Below are 19,381 nucleotides of genomic sequence, written 5' to 3'. Positions count from 1 at the left end.
TAAAACAAACACACCTTTGTAAAGACACACTCTCCAAACTTCACATTTACGGTAGCATACATTCACATATATGTGATTACAATGTATATATACACCACCACACGGACACAAAAAGAAAAGAAAGAAAAGGTACACCCTCACATGAATACCCCCCCCCCCCCCCCCCCCTCCAATCATCACCACATACACATACAGTGTATTTTGAACCTTTATATTATAGTCCCAACATTAATGCATTTATATTTTGTTACTACAATATTTAAACACATTTCACCAGCCTCATTGACAAAAAAAACACATTCTGGCATCACATACATTATACATAACATACACATGCAAAACTGGGTGATCACAATTTAAACTGGGTGATCGCAATTTAATCTCAAACATAACCAAGCACACACACACACACACACACACACACACACCACACACACAAAAAACCTACCCCCCCAAACACACACACACTCGCACAAAAAAAAAAAAAACCCACCCCCCCCCCCCCCCCCCCCCCTTTCAAAGACACACTCTCCAAACCTCACACTTACAGTAACATACATATATATGTGAGTAACCACCACACATACACACAAAAAGAAAAGAAAGAAAACGTACACTCTCTCTCACACCCCACCACCACCTGACCATGGTCATCACCACATATACACATACACTGTATATTGAACCTATACGTCTTTACACATACATAAAACTTTGCATTTTAGTACATTTTAGGAACTAAGAAACTCCTAGAGCCTCCATGATTATCATTATTGCACTGACGAAGTCTCTATTCTAATCGCTTTTTTGTCCATCGTTGTGCGTTGTGCATCCGTAAACAATTTACATTTTTGACTTCTTCTCCGAAACCGCTGAGCCAAATTCAACTAGAACTGTCGCCAAGATGGCTGACTAATACCTCCGCAATCTACACGAGTCAATGGTGAATTGGAACTGTTAATTAGAGGCTTACTAAGATAACCCAGTAATAAAGTGACCAGTTGCCATAGCAACCATAATTTTGAGAAAAAGAAAGTGAGATGCACATCTGCACATGGTCCTCTATATTTGTGTGAAGTTTCATTGAAATCGGCCCTTCGGTTTAGGAGTTGTCCGGACAAAATGCGTCAACAGACAGACGGACGGCCGGACGGAGGGACGGACGGAGGGACAGACAACCTGATTCCAGTATACCCCCCTAACTTCGTTGCGAGGGTATAATAAAATTTGGCAGGAAGCTTCTATGGCTAAAGGTCAGCCAAAATTGTGAATTATATGGTCCCCATCCCCCCTCCCCCCCAGGGGCCTGAGGGGCGGGGAAAAAAGGGTCAAATTGACTAAAACTTCAAAAATCTTCTTCTTTACTCTCAGATTTTGGTTTGTTTTTGTTTAACGTCCTATTAACAGCCAGGGTCATTTAAGGACGTGCCAGGTTTTGGAAGTGGAGGAAAGCCGGAGTACCCGGAGAAAAACCACCGGCCTACGGTCAGTACCTGGCAACTGCCTTACGTAGGTTTCGAACTCGCAACCCAGAGGTGGAGGGCTAGTATTAAAGTGTCGGGACACCTTAACCACTCGGCCACTGCGGCCCCTATTACTCTCAGATATGGCGGAATCAAAAACTCTTCATAGATAGAAGAGTTTTAAGGTGCTTTACCAAAATTGTGAATTTTATGGCCCCGAGGTCTCATGTTTGCCCCTGGGGCCGGGTAAACTTTTCTACAGTTTATATAGGGAAATCACATTTTTGACCGATTTGTTGGGATTTCCAATGGAATTCGTTCTAACTTTGTTAACATTATCAGCATAGGATGATAGCTTAATGGTATAGACCTATTGGTCCTGACTGACTCCAAGGGGCTGATGGGCGGGGCTAAAAAAAGGTCAAATTGTCTGAAATATTTCGAAACTCAGATAACCGTCATGACCCATGGGCCTCTTGTAATAATTTCATATCTCCATCTAGCTTTTTATATATCATCATAGCAGTAATTTTCGTCTCAAGGTATATTATAAATAAAGACTCAGTGGAATAATTGTCAAGCCTTCTATTGAAGATGTGGTAGTATATTGTATGACCAATTAAGTATATTAGAATGTAATAACAGTAGTCATTTGATGGTGTTCTTTTTTAATATCCAGACGATTGTTTTAAATTGATTGTGAAATGAATAACTATGTTTAATAAAGTTTTATTTTCTCATTTTAAATATGACTTCAGTTTCATGTTTGATCGAAAAGTGCAGAAGTTCAATGTTTGAATGAAATCAAGGCAATACTGTTTTAAATTTATTCTTTCAAGTCACAGTCGATTTTAAATTGATACATTAAGACAGCATTTGAAATGGGTAAAAATTGAGAAAAAAATCCAAAGTTGATAGCTCAATTGAAACAAAGCCTTTTAAAGTTGCCGGTCTAAAGCAGAGATATATCTTGACATTTAAATAACTTTACCTTTGTTGACCTTTAGCAAAGGTAGGTTTCTGCAAAATTTCATCAAATTTGGTTCAGGGATTTCAGAGTTGAAAATGTTCTTGATCATTCATAGTCTCATTATTATGAAGCTAATAATATTTCAGTTATAAAGTCAAATAGGACTTTAAAGACAGTCATCAAGGGGTCCATCTTGATTTATATTTTCACTTAAAACATAAAAATATTCCAAGCAAGTTTCATCAATAGCTGTTGAGAAAAGTTTACAGAAGACACACAACTGATGACGGACAATGCCCCATAGTATTAGCTCTGACAAGTCTTCGGCTCGGGTGATGTAACCAAACTTTGTTGGCTTGCATACAAGTACAAAAGTTTCATAAAGAAAACAAAACATTGGTATTAGACAGTACATTTATTGTGTCCCTTTCACATACACTTATAGTCCAATTGTACACATACTCGCATCACTTACCCATACTCCATCTATAATGCTATCCAAGTGTGAAGGTCACAAAATCAGGACACTTTAACGTCACACAACTAAATGTGACAAACTACATACCACACATACAACAAGGTCAAAGACCACTAGTAATGACTGCATGTGAAAGATAAAATGTCTTGAAACTTTTGTTTTTCTACATAAACTTCTGTGCAGTATTTGCAACATCTACAGTAAAACCTTGTTCTTATTCTCTCCAAACAATAATATTTTCATAATTGATGAATTGTTTCCTTTAAGCACTTAGATTCCATGTAATGTAATCTAGACTACAGTATAACATTGCTCACATCCATTACAAAGTGTTCTCACAACTTACATGATCGTCCTTATGTCCATTTCTTATCTAGATATTAAAATGTTTCTTGTTCATTTCAATTACATTTTCAACATTAGCTGTAAAACTGAATTAAAACTGGCTCTATTTTCTGGCACCTTAACCTAGCCAAGATTATACATGACGTCTGGACTAGGCCAGCAGTTATATAGTTAATGTACATATTTAACAACATTAGAACTGCCTTTAAATGGTCAATATTTACACGATTGTGAAGTGGTTTTTACACACATACTTCTATGTACAAATACAAACTTTGCTAAAAACACTGCCATGAAGATAATTATACATGTTAAAACATCTGTTGTCTGGATTTCATCTCCTAGTACATGTTCTTATATCACATAAAAATTCTTAAAACAGTTGCCTAAAATAAGATGAAATTTCCCACATTATCATAACAGATTTGAACTGAGAGGATACACATCAACTGTCATATATTCCCAGTACTAACAAAGGATCACCATAAAACTCATTTTTGATATCACATTGGTATGTGACAAAGTATCAACAGAAAAAGAAATTTTGTAAGAAAACAAGAAGAGTACCACTTGCAAAAAGAGTTCTGAAGCAAAATGCCACTCAGGAAAACACTACCATACATATCGTGATGATAACCCTGTCTGTAGGATATTATACTGGTCACATGGAAAGGCAATGCTATATCAGTATATTCCCATCAAATTTTAATGTATAAAGAAAAATGTTTTGAGAAATACAATAACCGAACCTAAAAAGTAGCCCAAATCAACTGACTGGAAACTAATAAAGTAAGTTGATCACCCCATAATAACTGAATGAATGTTAACTGTGTCTCTCAACAAAAGATTCTACTCCTGGGTAGCTTTCAGTGCCACAGAATACTAACTTGTAACTTGGTTTGTGTGTTCATTAAATAATACCTGAACGTGTTGACTTTACAAAATATAAACCACAGCCAATAATCATGTATGCTGTCCAAGTAATATGGATTTTTAAACTTGAATCATGTTTTGGACAGTTAGCTGGTTTTGCTAGTGCCATAAAATCTTAATTTATAAGATTAAACAATACATCCATGCAAAAATGACACTGGATAAAACTATTTCTTACAAATCCATTTAACCTTTCTTTCCACACCAATATCATGGAATGTTTTGCAATTAAAATGAACATTCCGAGAAGACAGCATGATTAAATGCAAAATGTGAAGTGAATGCACTATTAATGATTTGGACATCACGATAACATGTACAATATGGATCTGTCTGTTTAACATATAATCAACACAGCTCTGAATAAAATCCAACAACGTAAAACTAGAGGAGGGGGATGACTCCCACAATACCCCCACCCTCTCCATGGAAAACACCTACTTCCATTGGCACTGCCAAATCAAACTGTTTAAAGGCATAAAGTTGAACTGTATATAAAAATGGGGCATTGCATCAATTTTTTCCATGAGCATTATATTCAGCTTCGCAGTAAAAGTCATGGTATCCTTGATCAATATAAATGGAGTAGGCCACTGTTGGGGAACTCTCTATGCAGACAACAGCTACAATGTCTCCATTTCTGAGTGAACCAAATTCACCTATTACAAATTCTAGTGAAGTTGACTGACCATAAAACACCCCAAAACTTTGTCCAAATCAAATCTAAAAACAATTTACAACAACATTTAGGAACTGTCAGTTAAACTGTATATCAATGATTGATGATGTTTGTTAACAATAACAATTTAGTCTTTCTCCGTGGACATGAGACAACAAACACAATATATTGTGTAGAAATGCTGTCAGTCAAATCTCAGGTTGGCTAAATGAGATGAAAACGAAGAACATCAGTGTCTGTAGTGTAGTCTTAAAGCCTCCTATTGGAATCACTTGGTGGACCTACGGGAAGGTTCCGATGCAGTGGGTGGAGGAGGGACCCCCTTCCTGTCCAGATCATCAATATAGGACATGAGGATCTTGTTGCGCTCGTCCTCTACACAGTCCAGGATCAGGTAGCGCTTGTCATTCTGGAACCAGATATGTATAAGAATTACAGATATACTGGAGATATAGTGTACATCACTGATACAGATTTGTACATGAGACTGGAGAGAGAGGTCTGTACATCACCAATGTACAATTATGGCCTTCTGTGGAGGGATCCATCCAGAATTGTTTCCCTTCGCCCTCAGAAAAAGTAACCCTGCCCAAGGAAACGATTCTGGATGGATCCCAACACACAGGGCAATTATTTTATAATACTGAACGAAAACTGAATAAATGTAAATTTGCTCGATAATTTAAGCAACATATAGAAACATAACAAATTAACATTTTTTTCAGAGATCCTCCCTGGGTTGTCGCCCTCATACTGCTATTCTGTGAAGTAATGATGTCAGAGTTTGGCCTGCAAAGGATTATCATCCTGGAGTTATAACACCCTCGGGAGCTATCACCTAGGGTTATCGCCCTCGGGAGTTATCGCCCTCGGGAGTTATCGCCCTCGTGAGTTATCACCCTCGTGAGTTATCACCCTCGGGAATTATCGCCCTCGGGAGTTATCGCCCTCGTGAGTTATCAACCTCGGGAGTTATCACCCTCGGGAGTTATCGCCCTCGGGAGTTATCGCCCTCGGGAGTTATTACCCTCAGGAGTTATTACCCACGGGAGTTATTACCCTCGGGAGTTATTACCACGGGAGTTATCATCCTCGGGAGTTATTACCGGGGTCATGTTTCTTGTTACCTGTAGTATAGTGATGATGTCCTTCATGTGTGAATCAGATTCTTCTAAGAGCTTCTTAGATCTGTCAGGGTGAGAAAAAACAAATTTATTTATGGCCATATAATTCACAATTCAGGTGAAACAAGATACATGTTGGCCATATAAATCACCTTAGACCCTTCATGCTATTAATATCAGAATACAACAAATGTCTTTTTTTTTTTTTTTTTTAGTGAGGTCATTTCAAGGATCTTTGAATATTCATTTTACAAGCAATCACACAAAGAAAACAAGAGGCCCAGAGGGCCTGTATCTCTCACTTGGATTTCATGAGATATGAAACAAGAATGATGATTAAGTATATTTGTCACTGGTATTGCTATGTCAATATATTATAGGCATTTTATATGGGTACGTGAGGTTTTTATGCCAAAAAATGCATTAATCCATGAGATGAAACTGACTTTTGGCGCAACCCCATAGGGATGCTACCACACAAATGTGAGTGATATCCATGGCTTAGTTTGAGAAAAGAAGTTGTTTAAACCAATTGACCCCTTTTGACCCCGCCCTCTGCACCCCAGGGGGTCAGTTCCTTCCTTTATAAAATTTTGAATCCTTACCCAAAAGGATGCTATCAGTCAAATATGAACAGTTTCAGAGAAGAAGTTGTTCATATCAATTTAGCCAAATTGACCCCTTTTGGCCCCACCCCTCAGCCCCCTGGTGGGGTCAACCCTAAAATTTGTACAATTTATAATCCCCACCCCATGATCATGCTACCATACAAATGAGAGTGATATCCATTGCTTAGTTTCAGAGAAGAAGTTGTTTATATCAATTTAACCAAATTGACCCCTTTTGGCCCCGTCCCTCAGCCCCAAGGGGGTTGGCCCCGTCATTTGTTTAATTTTGAATCCTTAACCCGAAGGGAATGCTACCAGTCAAATATTAGAGATATCCATTGCTTAGTTTCAGAGAAAAAGTTGTTTATGTCAATTCTGCCAAAATGACCCCTTTTGGCCCCGCCTCTCAGCCCCAAGGGAGGTCACGATGGGCCCCACTATTTATACAATTTTTAATCCCAACCCCAAAGGAATGCTCACAGTCAAATAGTCAAGAGACTTCATTATGGTCGTAATGCTTTCGGAACTCTCGGGCGCTTACTAATGTATACACACGGCAACATGTCGAGTGAAAACGGAAAGTGGAGGATCGGTTTTTTCAGCGAACATACGAATAAATATTACACAAAGGTATGCGAGTAGTTTATTGAAATATTGTCGGGCATGTGACACTGTGATTTTTACTAGCCCGACATTTTGATCAAATAAAGTTATACAAGATTTCCACTAGTCAGTCGGGCTACCAGAATTTCTAGCCCGGGTAGAAAATCTACTAGTCTCAGACTATCGGGCTACCTTTAAGTTGGAGCCCCGACTCCTTATATAAACTCTACTTATATTACCCACCACAATGTTAGTATTTTTATTGTCACCATTGTGTAGCCATGGAAGTTTCTACAGCGAGATGGCCATGTTTTTAGTTGTATGAAGTTATTGAATTTGTTTCCTATCGAGCAATTTTAAAATTCTGCCAATGTACACATGGACCAAAAATAAGTTACAATGGAATAGTCTGGTAAGACTTTGACTTGTAGGTTGTAAGTTATAATGGAATAGTCTGGTAATTAGACTTTGACTTGTAGGTTGTAAGTTATAATAGAATAGTTGTGTAGTCTAACCTGTAAGTTATAATAGAATAGTTGTGTAGTCTAACCTGTAAGTTATAATGGAATAGTTTTGTAGTCTAACCTGTAAGTTATAATGGAATAGTTGTGTAGTCTAACCTGTAAGTTATAATGGAATAGTTGTGTAGTCTAACCTGTAAGTTATAATAGAATAGTTGTGTAGTCTAACCTGTAAGTTATAATAGACCAGTAGTCTGACCTGTAAGTTATAATAGACCAGTAATCTGACCTGTAAGTTATAATAGACCAGTAATCTGACCTGTAAGTTATAATAGACCAGTAATCTGACCTGTAAGTTATAATAGACCAGTAGTCTGACCTGTAAGTTATAATAGACCAGTAATCTAACCTGTAAGTTATAACAGACCAGTAATCTGACCTGTAAGTTATAATAGACCAGTAATCTGACCTGTAAGTTATAATAGAATAGACCAGTAGTCTGACCTGTAAGTTATAACAGACCAGTAGTCTAACCTGTAAGTTATAATAGACCAGTAGTCTGACCTGTAAGTTATAATAGAATAGACCAGTAATCTGACCTTAAGATACAACAAAGCAATCAACAAACTGTAATAGAACGGTCTGTAGTCGTACCTGTAAGTTATGAGTTTGGATTCCTTTAACAACTCACGGAAATCTGCCTTTGCTTGTACATATTTCTCATGAAGATAATCATTAAATTCTTTTTCACGTTTCTGTAAAAAGAAATAAGATGCAGAGTATTATATCAGTGAGAACTTGCATTACATTATCCTATAAAATGATGTCTTCACTCCTTTATAAACTAGAAGTGAGGTCCAGAAGGCCCCTCTAGTGAAGATTTTCCAACAAAAACCTATTTTTAGTGAACGGGTTACCACGGCAACCTAAATTTGTGGGGAAAAAAACATGCATATGTACACATTATGAGTCCCTAACATTCCTGTGTGTTGATAGCTATATAGGAGTTGTCTGAGTTGTCTTGACAAAGATTTCCACAAGAATATACCCAGGTTATAATTTCCCTTCTTCACTAGATCACAACAAGATAACTTACCCTGTCACTGGATGAAAACTTTACATATCGTGGATCTTCCTTTATCTGTTTCTTTATTTCCTTCCATGTGGAAGTAAGACTGGGCTGAAATTGGAATATGTACACATGCGTATAAAACAGTTTTACCAGACATGATCTTCCTACAGTGTTCACAGAGGCAGACAGACCTATAAATCAGTTTACAGAGGCAGACAGACCTATAAATCAGTTTACAGAGGCAGACAGACCTATAAATCAGTTTACAGAGGCAGACAGACCTATAAATCAGTTTACAGAGGCAGACAGACCTATAAATCAGTTTACAGAGGCAGACAGACCTATAAATCAGTTTACAGAGGCAGACAGACCTATAAATCAGTTTACAGAGGCAGACAGACCTATAAATCAGTTTACAGAGGCAGACAGACCTATAAATCAGTTTACAGAGGCAGACAGACCTATAAATCAGTTTACAGAGGCAGACAGACCTATAAATCAGTTTACAGAGGCAGACAGACATATAAATCAGTTTACAGAGGCAGACAGACCTATAAATCAGTTTACAGAGGCAGACAGACCTATAAATCAGTTTACAGAGGCAGACAGACATATAAATCAGTTTACAGAGGCAGACAGACATATAAATCAGTTTACAGAGGCAGACAGACCTATAAATCAGTTTACAGAGGCAGACAGACCTATAAATCAGTTTACAGAGGCAGACAGACATATAAATCAGTTTTAGCTGACATGATCTTCCTAAAAACTAGACAGTATAAATTTCACCTAGCTTGGAATTAAAATAGAACAGGATATTTGTGAGTATCAAATTTCCATTCTATAAACTGTTCCTAACAACATGAATAACAATTTGCTGTATTTCACAATGTGTATAAATTCTGTACCATGGTATCATCCATCAGCTTGTGGAACATGTCCTTGTTTTTCTTGTTGAGGTTATCAATATGCTCCTCAAACAGCTTCTCTTTCTCGTCCCGGTCCAGAAGGTCAGCTAGGTCCCAGCGATGATCCTTCCTCAGCTGTTTACGGGTGTCTCGCCATGTTACTTCAGAGTTCCGTACCTAAAACACAACAAGAAAAAACATCAGTAATCAGTGAGTGGTATTATGTAATAAGAAAGGTTCCAGTACTCAAATCTAAGACAGCTTAATGTTTACAAATCTGAAATAAAGCCAAAAAATTTTTGCTTGTTTCCAATTGCAGCTTCAAATCAGGGTAGAGTCGATAGGTCGTAAAAATAATTTCATTTCAATTTTTTGACTACATAAATTTTGTTTTATGTCATTATGATTAGTGTTAACCTATTTGACTTCTGTATAGAGTTATGTTCTCTCTAAACGTATACCTACAGTGAAACATGACTTCACCAACAACTGACTTTAACAGCATCCTGTAATATCTGACCATATCCAACAAAACAGCGACATACGTCATTGATGACATTGACTTTACAGACACTATATCAGACACATTGACTCCAGCCCCAGACAGTGTCAGTAAGGTTCCACTCTATATTATAAACAAGAGGGTCATGGCCCTTAACCGTCATTTGACGAATTGAATCAATATAGATAAAGCAAATTTCAGCAAAGTTATCTATCCACAGGGGTCGCACCAGCCTCGTATGTAAAATAGGACTGGCCTCCCCCCAATGACCCTTCGGGTCAGATGACTTAACAAGAGGCCCTTAACGGTCACTTGATTTTTGAAATATTTCAGTAATTTTGACGACACTTTTTGGCCTGCCCCATCAGTCTAAGGGATCAGTCAGGGCCAACATGTGCATACCATTAAGCAGTCATCCCATGCTGATAATGTTAACAAATTTAGAATGAATTTCAAAACAAATAAAACAAATGATAGTCAAAAATGTGATTTCCCTATAACTATAGTAAAGTTTATCCCCTCCCATGGGGCAAACGTGAGACCCCAGGGCTAGGAAATTCACAATTATGGTTAAGCACCTTAAGACCCTTCCATCTGTAAAAGTATTTAATTCTACCTTATTTGGGTTGTAAGAAGAAGATTTTTAAAATTTCAGTTAATTTGACCCTTTTTGGCCCCGCCCATCAGCCCCTGGGGGTCAGTCAGGGCCAACATGTACATACTATCAAACTGTCATCCTATGCTGATAATTTGAACCAAGTAAGAATGAATTCCAATGCAAATCCAACAAAAAATAGTCAAAAATGTGATTTCCCTATATAAACTATAGTAAAGTTTACCCCCTCCCCAGGGGCAAACGCGAGACCCAAGGATCATGAAATTCACAATTTTGGTAAAGCACCACAAGACCCTTCCATCTATGAAGAGTGTTTGACTTCACCATATCTGAGAGTAGAGAAGAAGATTTTTGAAGTTTTAGTCAATTTGACCCATTTTGTCTCAGGTGACCTAAAAAGTCTAAACTTGCAAGGAGGAAGACAATGGACGCAACACAATGGCTATACGTCATCCTGACCTGTTTGGTCTGATGACCTAGAAACATGCTCACAGTAATACTTAACAAGTTCATATACTTAACTTAAGAAAGTGCCATACTGATTACATTTGTTCTTTCTTTCTGGCACCAGTGAACAAAAAACCGGACTGACAGAAAATTATATTGCTTTCACATATGAAAAGGTTATCTTTAATGAAAATCAGAGTGTTTATTTGATATATTTGCTAGCAGTCATGTACCAGATCAGAGAGTAGTGCATTGAAGAGCTGCATGGCTTCATCTTTCTTATGTTGTTCTCTCTCCTTGTCACGTTCACGTAGAGATGTGGATAGTGACCTTTGTACTTCTTCTTCTCGCTTACGGATGCTGGCTTCCACTCGCTCCTGTTTTTCTCGCTCTTTCTTGTCATTCTCCCGGTCTTTTTTGTCATCTTCATCTTCTGATACAGGCTGAACAGAATCCAGAATATGTACAAATACAAGCTGTTTCATTAAATACATGTACACTGCCATTCATAAGTTCCAAGACACTTTACAGAAAACATTTTGGAATTCATTAAAACTGACTTATCAATAGTTAAATATTGTAATATTTGTCTGATAACTTCCTATCATAATACTATAATCATAGTTTATTCATAGTTGTTATGGATATTAATAATCTACAAAACCTCAAAATGCTACTTTTTTGCAATATTATGTCTTTTGGGAAATTTTGTTAAAGCGAGCTGATATTTTCCCTGAATAACTTTCCCTTGACCCTCCTTGAAACTTCATACAGGTAGGTGTTTTCATACAAACTTGTCATTGCAACTGACAAATTAATCTTGAAGGGATTGCAAAGTAATAGACACACTTTATATGTATGGCAGTGTATTGTGTATGGGACTATTTCCAGCAATAACAAATACAAAATGATTTAACTGAAAACAATACTAAATATATCAGACAGTGTACATCTGTGACCATCACCAGATAAATATCTACTTGGGTGGTATAATCAATATCATCTCATATTGGTCGCGGAAATTTCCACCAATTTCACACCGACCATAAATTTTTGATGCTGATAATACTCACATCGACCATAAATTTTTGATGCTGATAATACTCTGAAGTTATTAGATAGGGTTCATAAAATGTACACAATCATAAATTATCCAACTTGTCCAGAATATCCCTTTAACTTTGTCCTGTCAAAGTTTCAGTAGAAATAATACAAATCCTTCCGAGGCCTGTTAATCACAGGGCAGCAAAAAAAAAAACCATCGGTATGAAATTGTTTATATTATTTTGAATTTTATGTAGTAAATAATTTTTTGTGCACAGCTACTTACATCTTCCAACTTCCTTGCATAATCCTTAAACCAATCCTCTCGTCGAGAACTACTGTCCACTGCTTTGTATCGTGGATCAGAGTCAATTTTTCGTTTTATCTCACTCCAACGCGAGTGTCGCTCAATTTCCGAAGTTTCCTTCAAAAGCGACAAGAAGTCGGACTTCAGCTGAAAGGGACAAGACAATAATATAGAGAAAAGCATACAAATAGGCAGCAGACACATATTTATTGCAAGTCTTATAATGCTACACAATTTTCCTCTGTTTGTTCAACAAAGCCAAAATGACAAATCATTATATAGTACATTGAGTACAAGCAGTACAATGTGATTAAAATCCTCAGTCTGAAATTTGTGTAGCATTTTAACACTATCTGTTGGAATAACTTGCCTGAAAGAAAATGTGATTACAAACTTAAACCTATCAGTAATTCATATTAAAAGTCCTCAAAAGCTTTTAGCCATTCTATAATGTTAAAAAAAGTCAGATACTATTGATATCTTTCTCAGCAATTATTACTGTAGAAATCTTAGTTTCAATGTTGAGAATAATCAAAGAAGTATTAAATAGCATAATGTTATCATGATTGTAAAAGGAAATTATAATTTACAAAACAGGTTAACTCCATAAAAGAAAAACAAATTATTTTTTAATTTATTTCGAGCCGAAATATTATTTTAACATCATGCTCTGCACAGGTAAGATTTGAACAAATGTGACACTTATGTAAAGAACAGTATGACATAAGAAAACACATGTTCTTTACATTAGTTCTACATGTGTGTAAATGATATCCTGTTTGAATTCACTCTTCAAAAAATACACAAGCATTGCATGAGATGCAACATACACTTGAGGAATATACACAGGATGCCACACCATGTCAGACAAAATGGTCACTTACATCTGTCAATTTGTTCTCTCAAATAGGATCATGTCTCAAAAATGATCTGTATTTGTGAGACAATTACTGATGTAAATGCTATTGACCAAAGCATAATTGATATTTAAGTAAAGAAGTTATGCATCCTTTCCTATCTATCAGCTGTATCTGAAAATTCAAAGCAGTTTGATGTACTGTAACCAAATTTTACTCACTCTACAACTTTATAGGAGCCGAGGACTAGGTTACAAGTACCATCAACACACTTTGATCAATCCACAGCTAATAAATAAGTTTATTTCCACATTAAATATTTCATCACTGACACAAACTAGGTCAAACTTAACCACAGTCTTAAATAATTAGCTTGTTCAACAGCGATGAAATGTGTAGTATGTGTTACTAACACAGTAACTTAGCAGAAATTATTTTCTTTATTTCAATTTGGAAACAAGGTCAGTGAAATTTCAGACTCGTTTTTGTTGGATAGAAAAATATGTTAATACACTGTAATATGGCAGTTCTGATTTATCAGTCCATAAACTTATCCATGTTAACGTTTTGCAGCATAATTTTGAATTACTTTCAATGTAATACACTGTATCATAACAGCAAATATAACCTTCTGAAGTTTTGTGTTGGTACTACATATTACAAACACAGCTGATCACGTTTATCACAAAATTGTTTATCATCACTTTATCATCACATGTGATTTGTTTGGAATCTTTCAGGCTGAGTTAAATTACAACAGAAATTGATATTCTCACCCACAGAATAAGATTGGTATGTTCATCAATAATAAAATCAATAATTTGAAATGTGGTCATTATCCTATCCAATTTGAATCCTGTTACAAACTTTGATAATTATTTCTGAAGATGAGAAACAAAACTACTGTTATAATTGGTCTTGTTTGTCTCTCTGTAAGGTATAATAATAGATCAAATATAAGAAAGATAACAGATGATTTTTTTTCCCAACAACAACAATGCTTGTAAAGATATACCCTTTTACCAAGTACAAATAGACCCGGACCAGTATTATAGTTAACTCTCCTCCCCTACAGACCCCGGCCAGTATTATAGTTAACTCTCCTCCCCTACAGACCCTGGCCAGTATCATACCAGTATCATAGTTAACTCTCCTCCCCTACAGACCCCAGCCAGTATTATAGTTAACTCTCCTCCCCTACAGACCCTGGCCAGTATCATAGTTAACTCTCCTCCCCTACAGACCCCGGCCAGTATTATAGTTAACTCTCCTCCCCTACAGACCCTGGCCAGTATCATAGTTAACTCTCCTCCTCTACAGACCCGGGCCAGTATCATAGTTAACTCTCCTCCTCTACAGACCCGGGCCAGTATCATAGTTAACTCTCCTCCTCTACAGACCCAGGCCAGTATCATAGTTAACTCTCCTCCTCTACAGACCCCGGCCCCCTACAGACCCCGGCCAGTATCATAGTTAACTCTCCTCCCCTACAGACCCCGGCCCCCTACAGACCCGGGCCAGTATTATAGTTAACTCTCCTCCCCTACAGACCCCGGCCAGTATTATAGTTAACTCTCCTCCTCTACAGACCCCGGCCAGTATCATAGTTAACTCTCCTCCCCTACAGACCCCGGCCCCCTACAGACCCCGGCCAGTATCATAGTTAACTCTCCTCCCCTACAGACCCCGGCCCCCTACAGACCCTGGCCAGTATCATAGTTAACTCTCCTCCTCTACAGACCCGGGCCAGTATTATAGTTAACTCTCCTCCCCTACAGACCCGGGCCAGTATTATAGTTAACTCTCCTCCCCTACAGACCCCGGCCAGTATTATAGTTAACTCTCCTCCTCTACAGACCCGGGCCAGTATTATAGTTAACTCTCCTCCTCTACAGACCCGGGCCAGTATCATAGTTATCTCTCCTCCTCTACAGACCCCGGCCCCCTACAGACCCCGGCCAGTATCATAGTTAACTCTCCTCCCCTACAGATCCCGGCCAGTATTATAGTTACCTCTCCTCCCCTACAGACCCCGGCCAGTATCATAGTTAACTCTCCTCCCCTACAGACCCCGGCCAGTATCATAGTTAACTCTCCTCCCCTACAGACCCCGGCCAGTATCATAGTTAACTCTCCTCCTCTACAGACCCCGGCCAGTATCATAGTTAACTCTCCTCCCCTACAGACCCCGGCCCCCTACAGACCCCGGCCCCCTACAGACCCCGGCCAGTATTATAGTTAACTCTCCTCCCCTACAGACCCGGGCCAGTATCATAGTTAACTCTCCTCCTCTACAGACCCCGGCCAGTATTATAGTTAACTCTCCTCCTCTACAGACCTGGGCCAGTATCATAGTTAACTCTCCTCCCCTACAGACCCCGGCCAGTATTATAGTTAACTCTCCTCCCCTACAGACCCCGGCCAGTATTATAGTTAACTCTCCTCCCCTACAGACCCGGGCCAGTATCATAGTTAACTCTCCTCCTCTACAGACCTTGGCCAGTATCATAGTTAACTCTCCTCCCCTACAGACCCCGGCCAGTATTATAGTTAACTCTCCTCCTCTACAGACCCCGGCCCCCTACAGACCCCGGCCAGTATCATAGTTAACTCCCCTCCCCTACAGACCCGGGCCAGTATCATAGTTAACTCTCCTCCTCTACAGACCTGGGCCAGTATCATAGTTAACTCTCCTCCCCTACAGACCCCGGCCAGTATCATAGTTAACTCTCCTCCCCTACAGAACTTGACAAGTATCAAGACAATATAAAACCAATCTAGAGAACACCTCTACCAAAAATCAAGAAAAATGTCTTTTTTTTTTTTTCATTTTTAGATCTCTATGTCAAAAAAGTCCAATTCCCATTCACGATTGTCTTTATTTGGATATGGATTCCCACAGATTTTATCTTTTTTATCAAACTTCTATTATAATACTTTTGAATCCAAACCCTTACAAACACCTCTTAAATATAACCACATCAATTTAATTGGTACAGTCAAAATTGCCTTACAGACCCCTGAATTCAACGACATTCTGTCTTAAACGAATGTAAGTTCTCCACCAAATGTAAATACCTATATAATGCTCATCTATTTAACAACTGTCTGTCTTATGTGACAAGCAACCATACTCTCACCACTTTTGACTATCTATCTTTCTATATTAAGCGACCTTATTCAAAACCAGAGGTCAATCTCAATAGAAATATTGACCTCTCGCACATGGTCTCTTCTGTGTGAGAACAGTGCTCCCTAGAAACGCTATAGCGTCATTCTTGTTGTTTAAATTAGTTGTTCAGTACAGTTGGAGTATGACAAGATCCAAGCAATCACATTACTCGATGCTGATTTTGGAGTAGCAACGACACAGATACAGAATTTGAGAAATAAAAACTTCGAGGTTATCAGCTACTTTGAAAACAATATTCCTGGTGCCAACGGTATCTTACAGGAAATGAAATAATGTGATTCAGTGTTATATACCGTAAATATTCGGGTATAGTGCGCAGGTACATTTTTGAGGTTCGTTTTCAAAAAAAAAAAAAAAATCAACAATTTTTTTTTCAATATTCAACTGAGCGGTAGATGAATTCTAAAGCATAAGATGATAGGAATTTGTAACTTATGAAAGCTTATTTACCACATTTAATTGGAATCACCGATCAGATTTGACACATTGGATTGACAGGTTGTTTACAATATCCCGCGACAGGCCTAGTCAGCTTGCAAATTGTAGCGGTCCCATCTACGCTGTTGTAAAAACAAAATAATTAATCCTACCCTCAATTACCTTGTGATTTTCACGCAGGTATGATCTCTTGTGGTATCTGTCCACGAACATACAAAGCTAATTAAGCTCAATTATAACACGATTGACTAGTAAGCTGACTGCTACGTAATGTAACACAGGCCGCCATTTTGTATACAGTACAGAAACAAGTCTGCTGTTGTCGTGGTGGTCACAACTTTTATATCAATGAATTAACATGTGTAATGGATAAATCTACAGTGCAGACGATAAATAAGAGTACCCCGGTAGTTTTCACAGTCAAATCGTATTTTATATGGCCAGTTGGTCAGGGACTGCCGCACGAGATCAAGGCATTAGTGTTACCCTTGCCTAATTGCGCATGCGTGCTGTTACAGCTTCCGTAAATAAACAAGTTGAACGTTATCAGTTTCTGGCAGTACTCTGGATTTATAAGGTGATTAATTTAGAAGTATGAAATAACTAAGTACTGCTATATCATTTCTAGTTTTGTTTGATGTTAATTGAGATGTTATACATCGTTTTGGACCTGAATACGGGAACATGCTCAAGTGAGATCGTATGTGTACGGAACGTGTGGCTCACGATCGACTTAGATATCCACGTAATTGATGATAAATACACAATTTCAAGGAATTAAACATCAAGATAACTATTCATTTCTTTGATTATTTGTTAACTATTACTTTCTTAATGCTTTATGTATGTTTAATATATTTAAGTATTAAATCAATCCTGCTGCGGAAGGAAACGATCACAAATCTCCGTCAAATCACATTCATTCTGACTGGGAAAAGGCTTGTACTTGCGTATAGTGCGCAGTGGTCTTTTTCACTTGTCAATTTTTGAAAAAAAAGTGTGCACTATACGCGATTATTTACGGTAACTAAGTCATATTACTATCCAGATTTTTGATGGATATTTGGATCTGGTCAGCTAGTGTTATATAACTAAGTCATATTACTATCCTGATTTTTGATGGATATTTGGATCTGGTCAGCAAATTGATTTTACTAAAAAAAATATCATCTTTTATTTAGGTAAATATTGAATTCATTTTTCTCTTACATCTAATTTATTCAGAAACTTTTAAATAGCATACTCCATGTATTCATTTAAGTGATGATTTTGCTAGCATTAATTATTTTAAAGGTATGTTGTCTAATGTTGTCGATGTTGATTTAATTAAGAGACCAGCTGTCATATGTGACCTTTTTTCTGGGATCCCTTGGAGGGCCTCTTAAAACAATTTTGACTGTACATTAAATAAGTTACCCACACAATATCCCCCCAAAATTGACAGCATGAACTTGGTGGTGTAAACTATTTAAGTGTCACTTAACAAAACATCCATAGATTAGATTTGGAATTCAATTACTTGCATTAAGTTGAAAATCTATGGAAATACATATTGAATGTGATGTCAGATTTACACATTACTCTTACACAAGATATGTATAAAACAGTCTAGCTCACTTTTAAACATCTTAACACTAACAGAAACAAAGTATCCCTCCTTGATGTATCGTATCTTCAAGTGAACACAAGAGTATAAATTTGTCTCTTCTCTTAAAATTATTTCATCTTCAGAAACCTATTTCATAAGTATAGCAACATTATGTAACAGGCAAACTTTAAATAGAAACTTAATCAAATACCATAAGGCTCATAAAGTCTTAGTGTCAGACACCGAAAAGCTGTTCTGGGTCGAGTGTCGGTCACGCTAAACACATAGGGTGAGATTTCCTCACATTTCAACCTCCAAGTTTAGAGCTTGGCTCTGTTGCCGATATCAGCCTCTTTCAAAGGGACAAATCAAGGAATTAAAGCACATGATGTCATATTAATAATAATTATTAATTCACAGCCTTGTGGCTCTCTTTTATCAGAATACATAGCAAAATGATGCTTTAATGATCATCAGAAGACTACTGTCTTTATATTATTATCAGATTAATTAACAATTATTTTTATATTTTTATCATGAAAAGAAATCAATTATGGTTACATAAATTAAAAAATTGAAGAAATATTTAATATTTAGCAGATAATTGATTTATCATTGATCAAAAGAAACTTATTAATATTCACAAGAAAATGAAGCAATACATAAGAACAATGCAGCAATCATGTACTTGAGTTTATCAGGAAATGACATTATTATAAAACATTGCAATAAATTAATATATAAA

The 19,381-nt window shown here is 37.3% G+C and overlaps 1 protein-coding gene across 1 annotated transcript in view; it reads right to left on the bottom strand.

Moving 5' to 3' along the window:
• Positions 1–2,833: 2,833 nt before the first annotated feature.
• LOC117339276 (transcription elongation regulator 1-like) overlaps positions 2,834–19,381 on the bottom strand; it is a 43,818-nt gene continuing 27,270 nt past the window's right edge. The window contains exons 15-21 of the mRNA XM_033900782.1: positions 12,540–12,707; positions 11,443–11,652; positions 9,645–9,821; positions 8,761–8,844; positions 8,319–8,419; positions 5,996–6,056; positions 2,834–5,277 (exon numbers count right to left, since the gene is read on the bottom strand). Coding sequence (XP_033756673.1) covers positions 5,137–5,277; positions 5,996–6,056; positions 8,319–8,419; positions 8,761–8,844; positions 9,645–9,821; positions 11,443–11,652; positions 12,540–12,707 — 942 coding nt within the window. The 3' untranslated portion in view covers positions 2,834–5,136. The remainder of the gene's footprint in view (positions 5,278–5,995; positions 6,057–8,318; positions 8,420–8,760; positions 8,845–9,644; positions 9,822–11,442; positions 11,653–12,539; positions 12,708–19,381) is intronic.

Source organism: Pecten maximus, chromosome 12 (assembly GCF_902652985.1).
Source record: "Pecten maximus chromosome 12, xPecMax1.1, whole genome shotgun sequence".
NCBI classification, from domain to species: Eukaryota; Metazoa; Mollusca; class Bivalvia; order Pectinida; family Pectinidae; genus Pecten; species Pecten maximus.
This window is presented reverse-complemented; position numbering and strand designations above follow the sequence as displayed.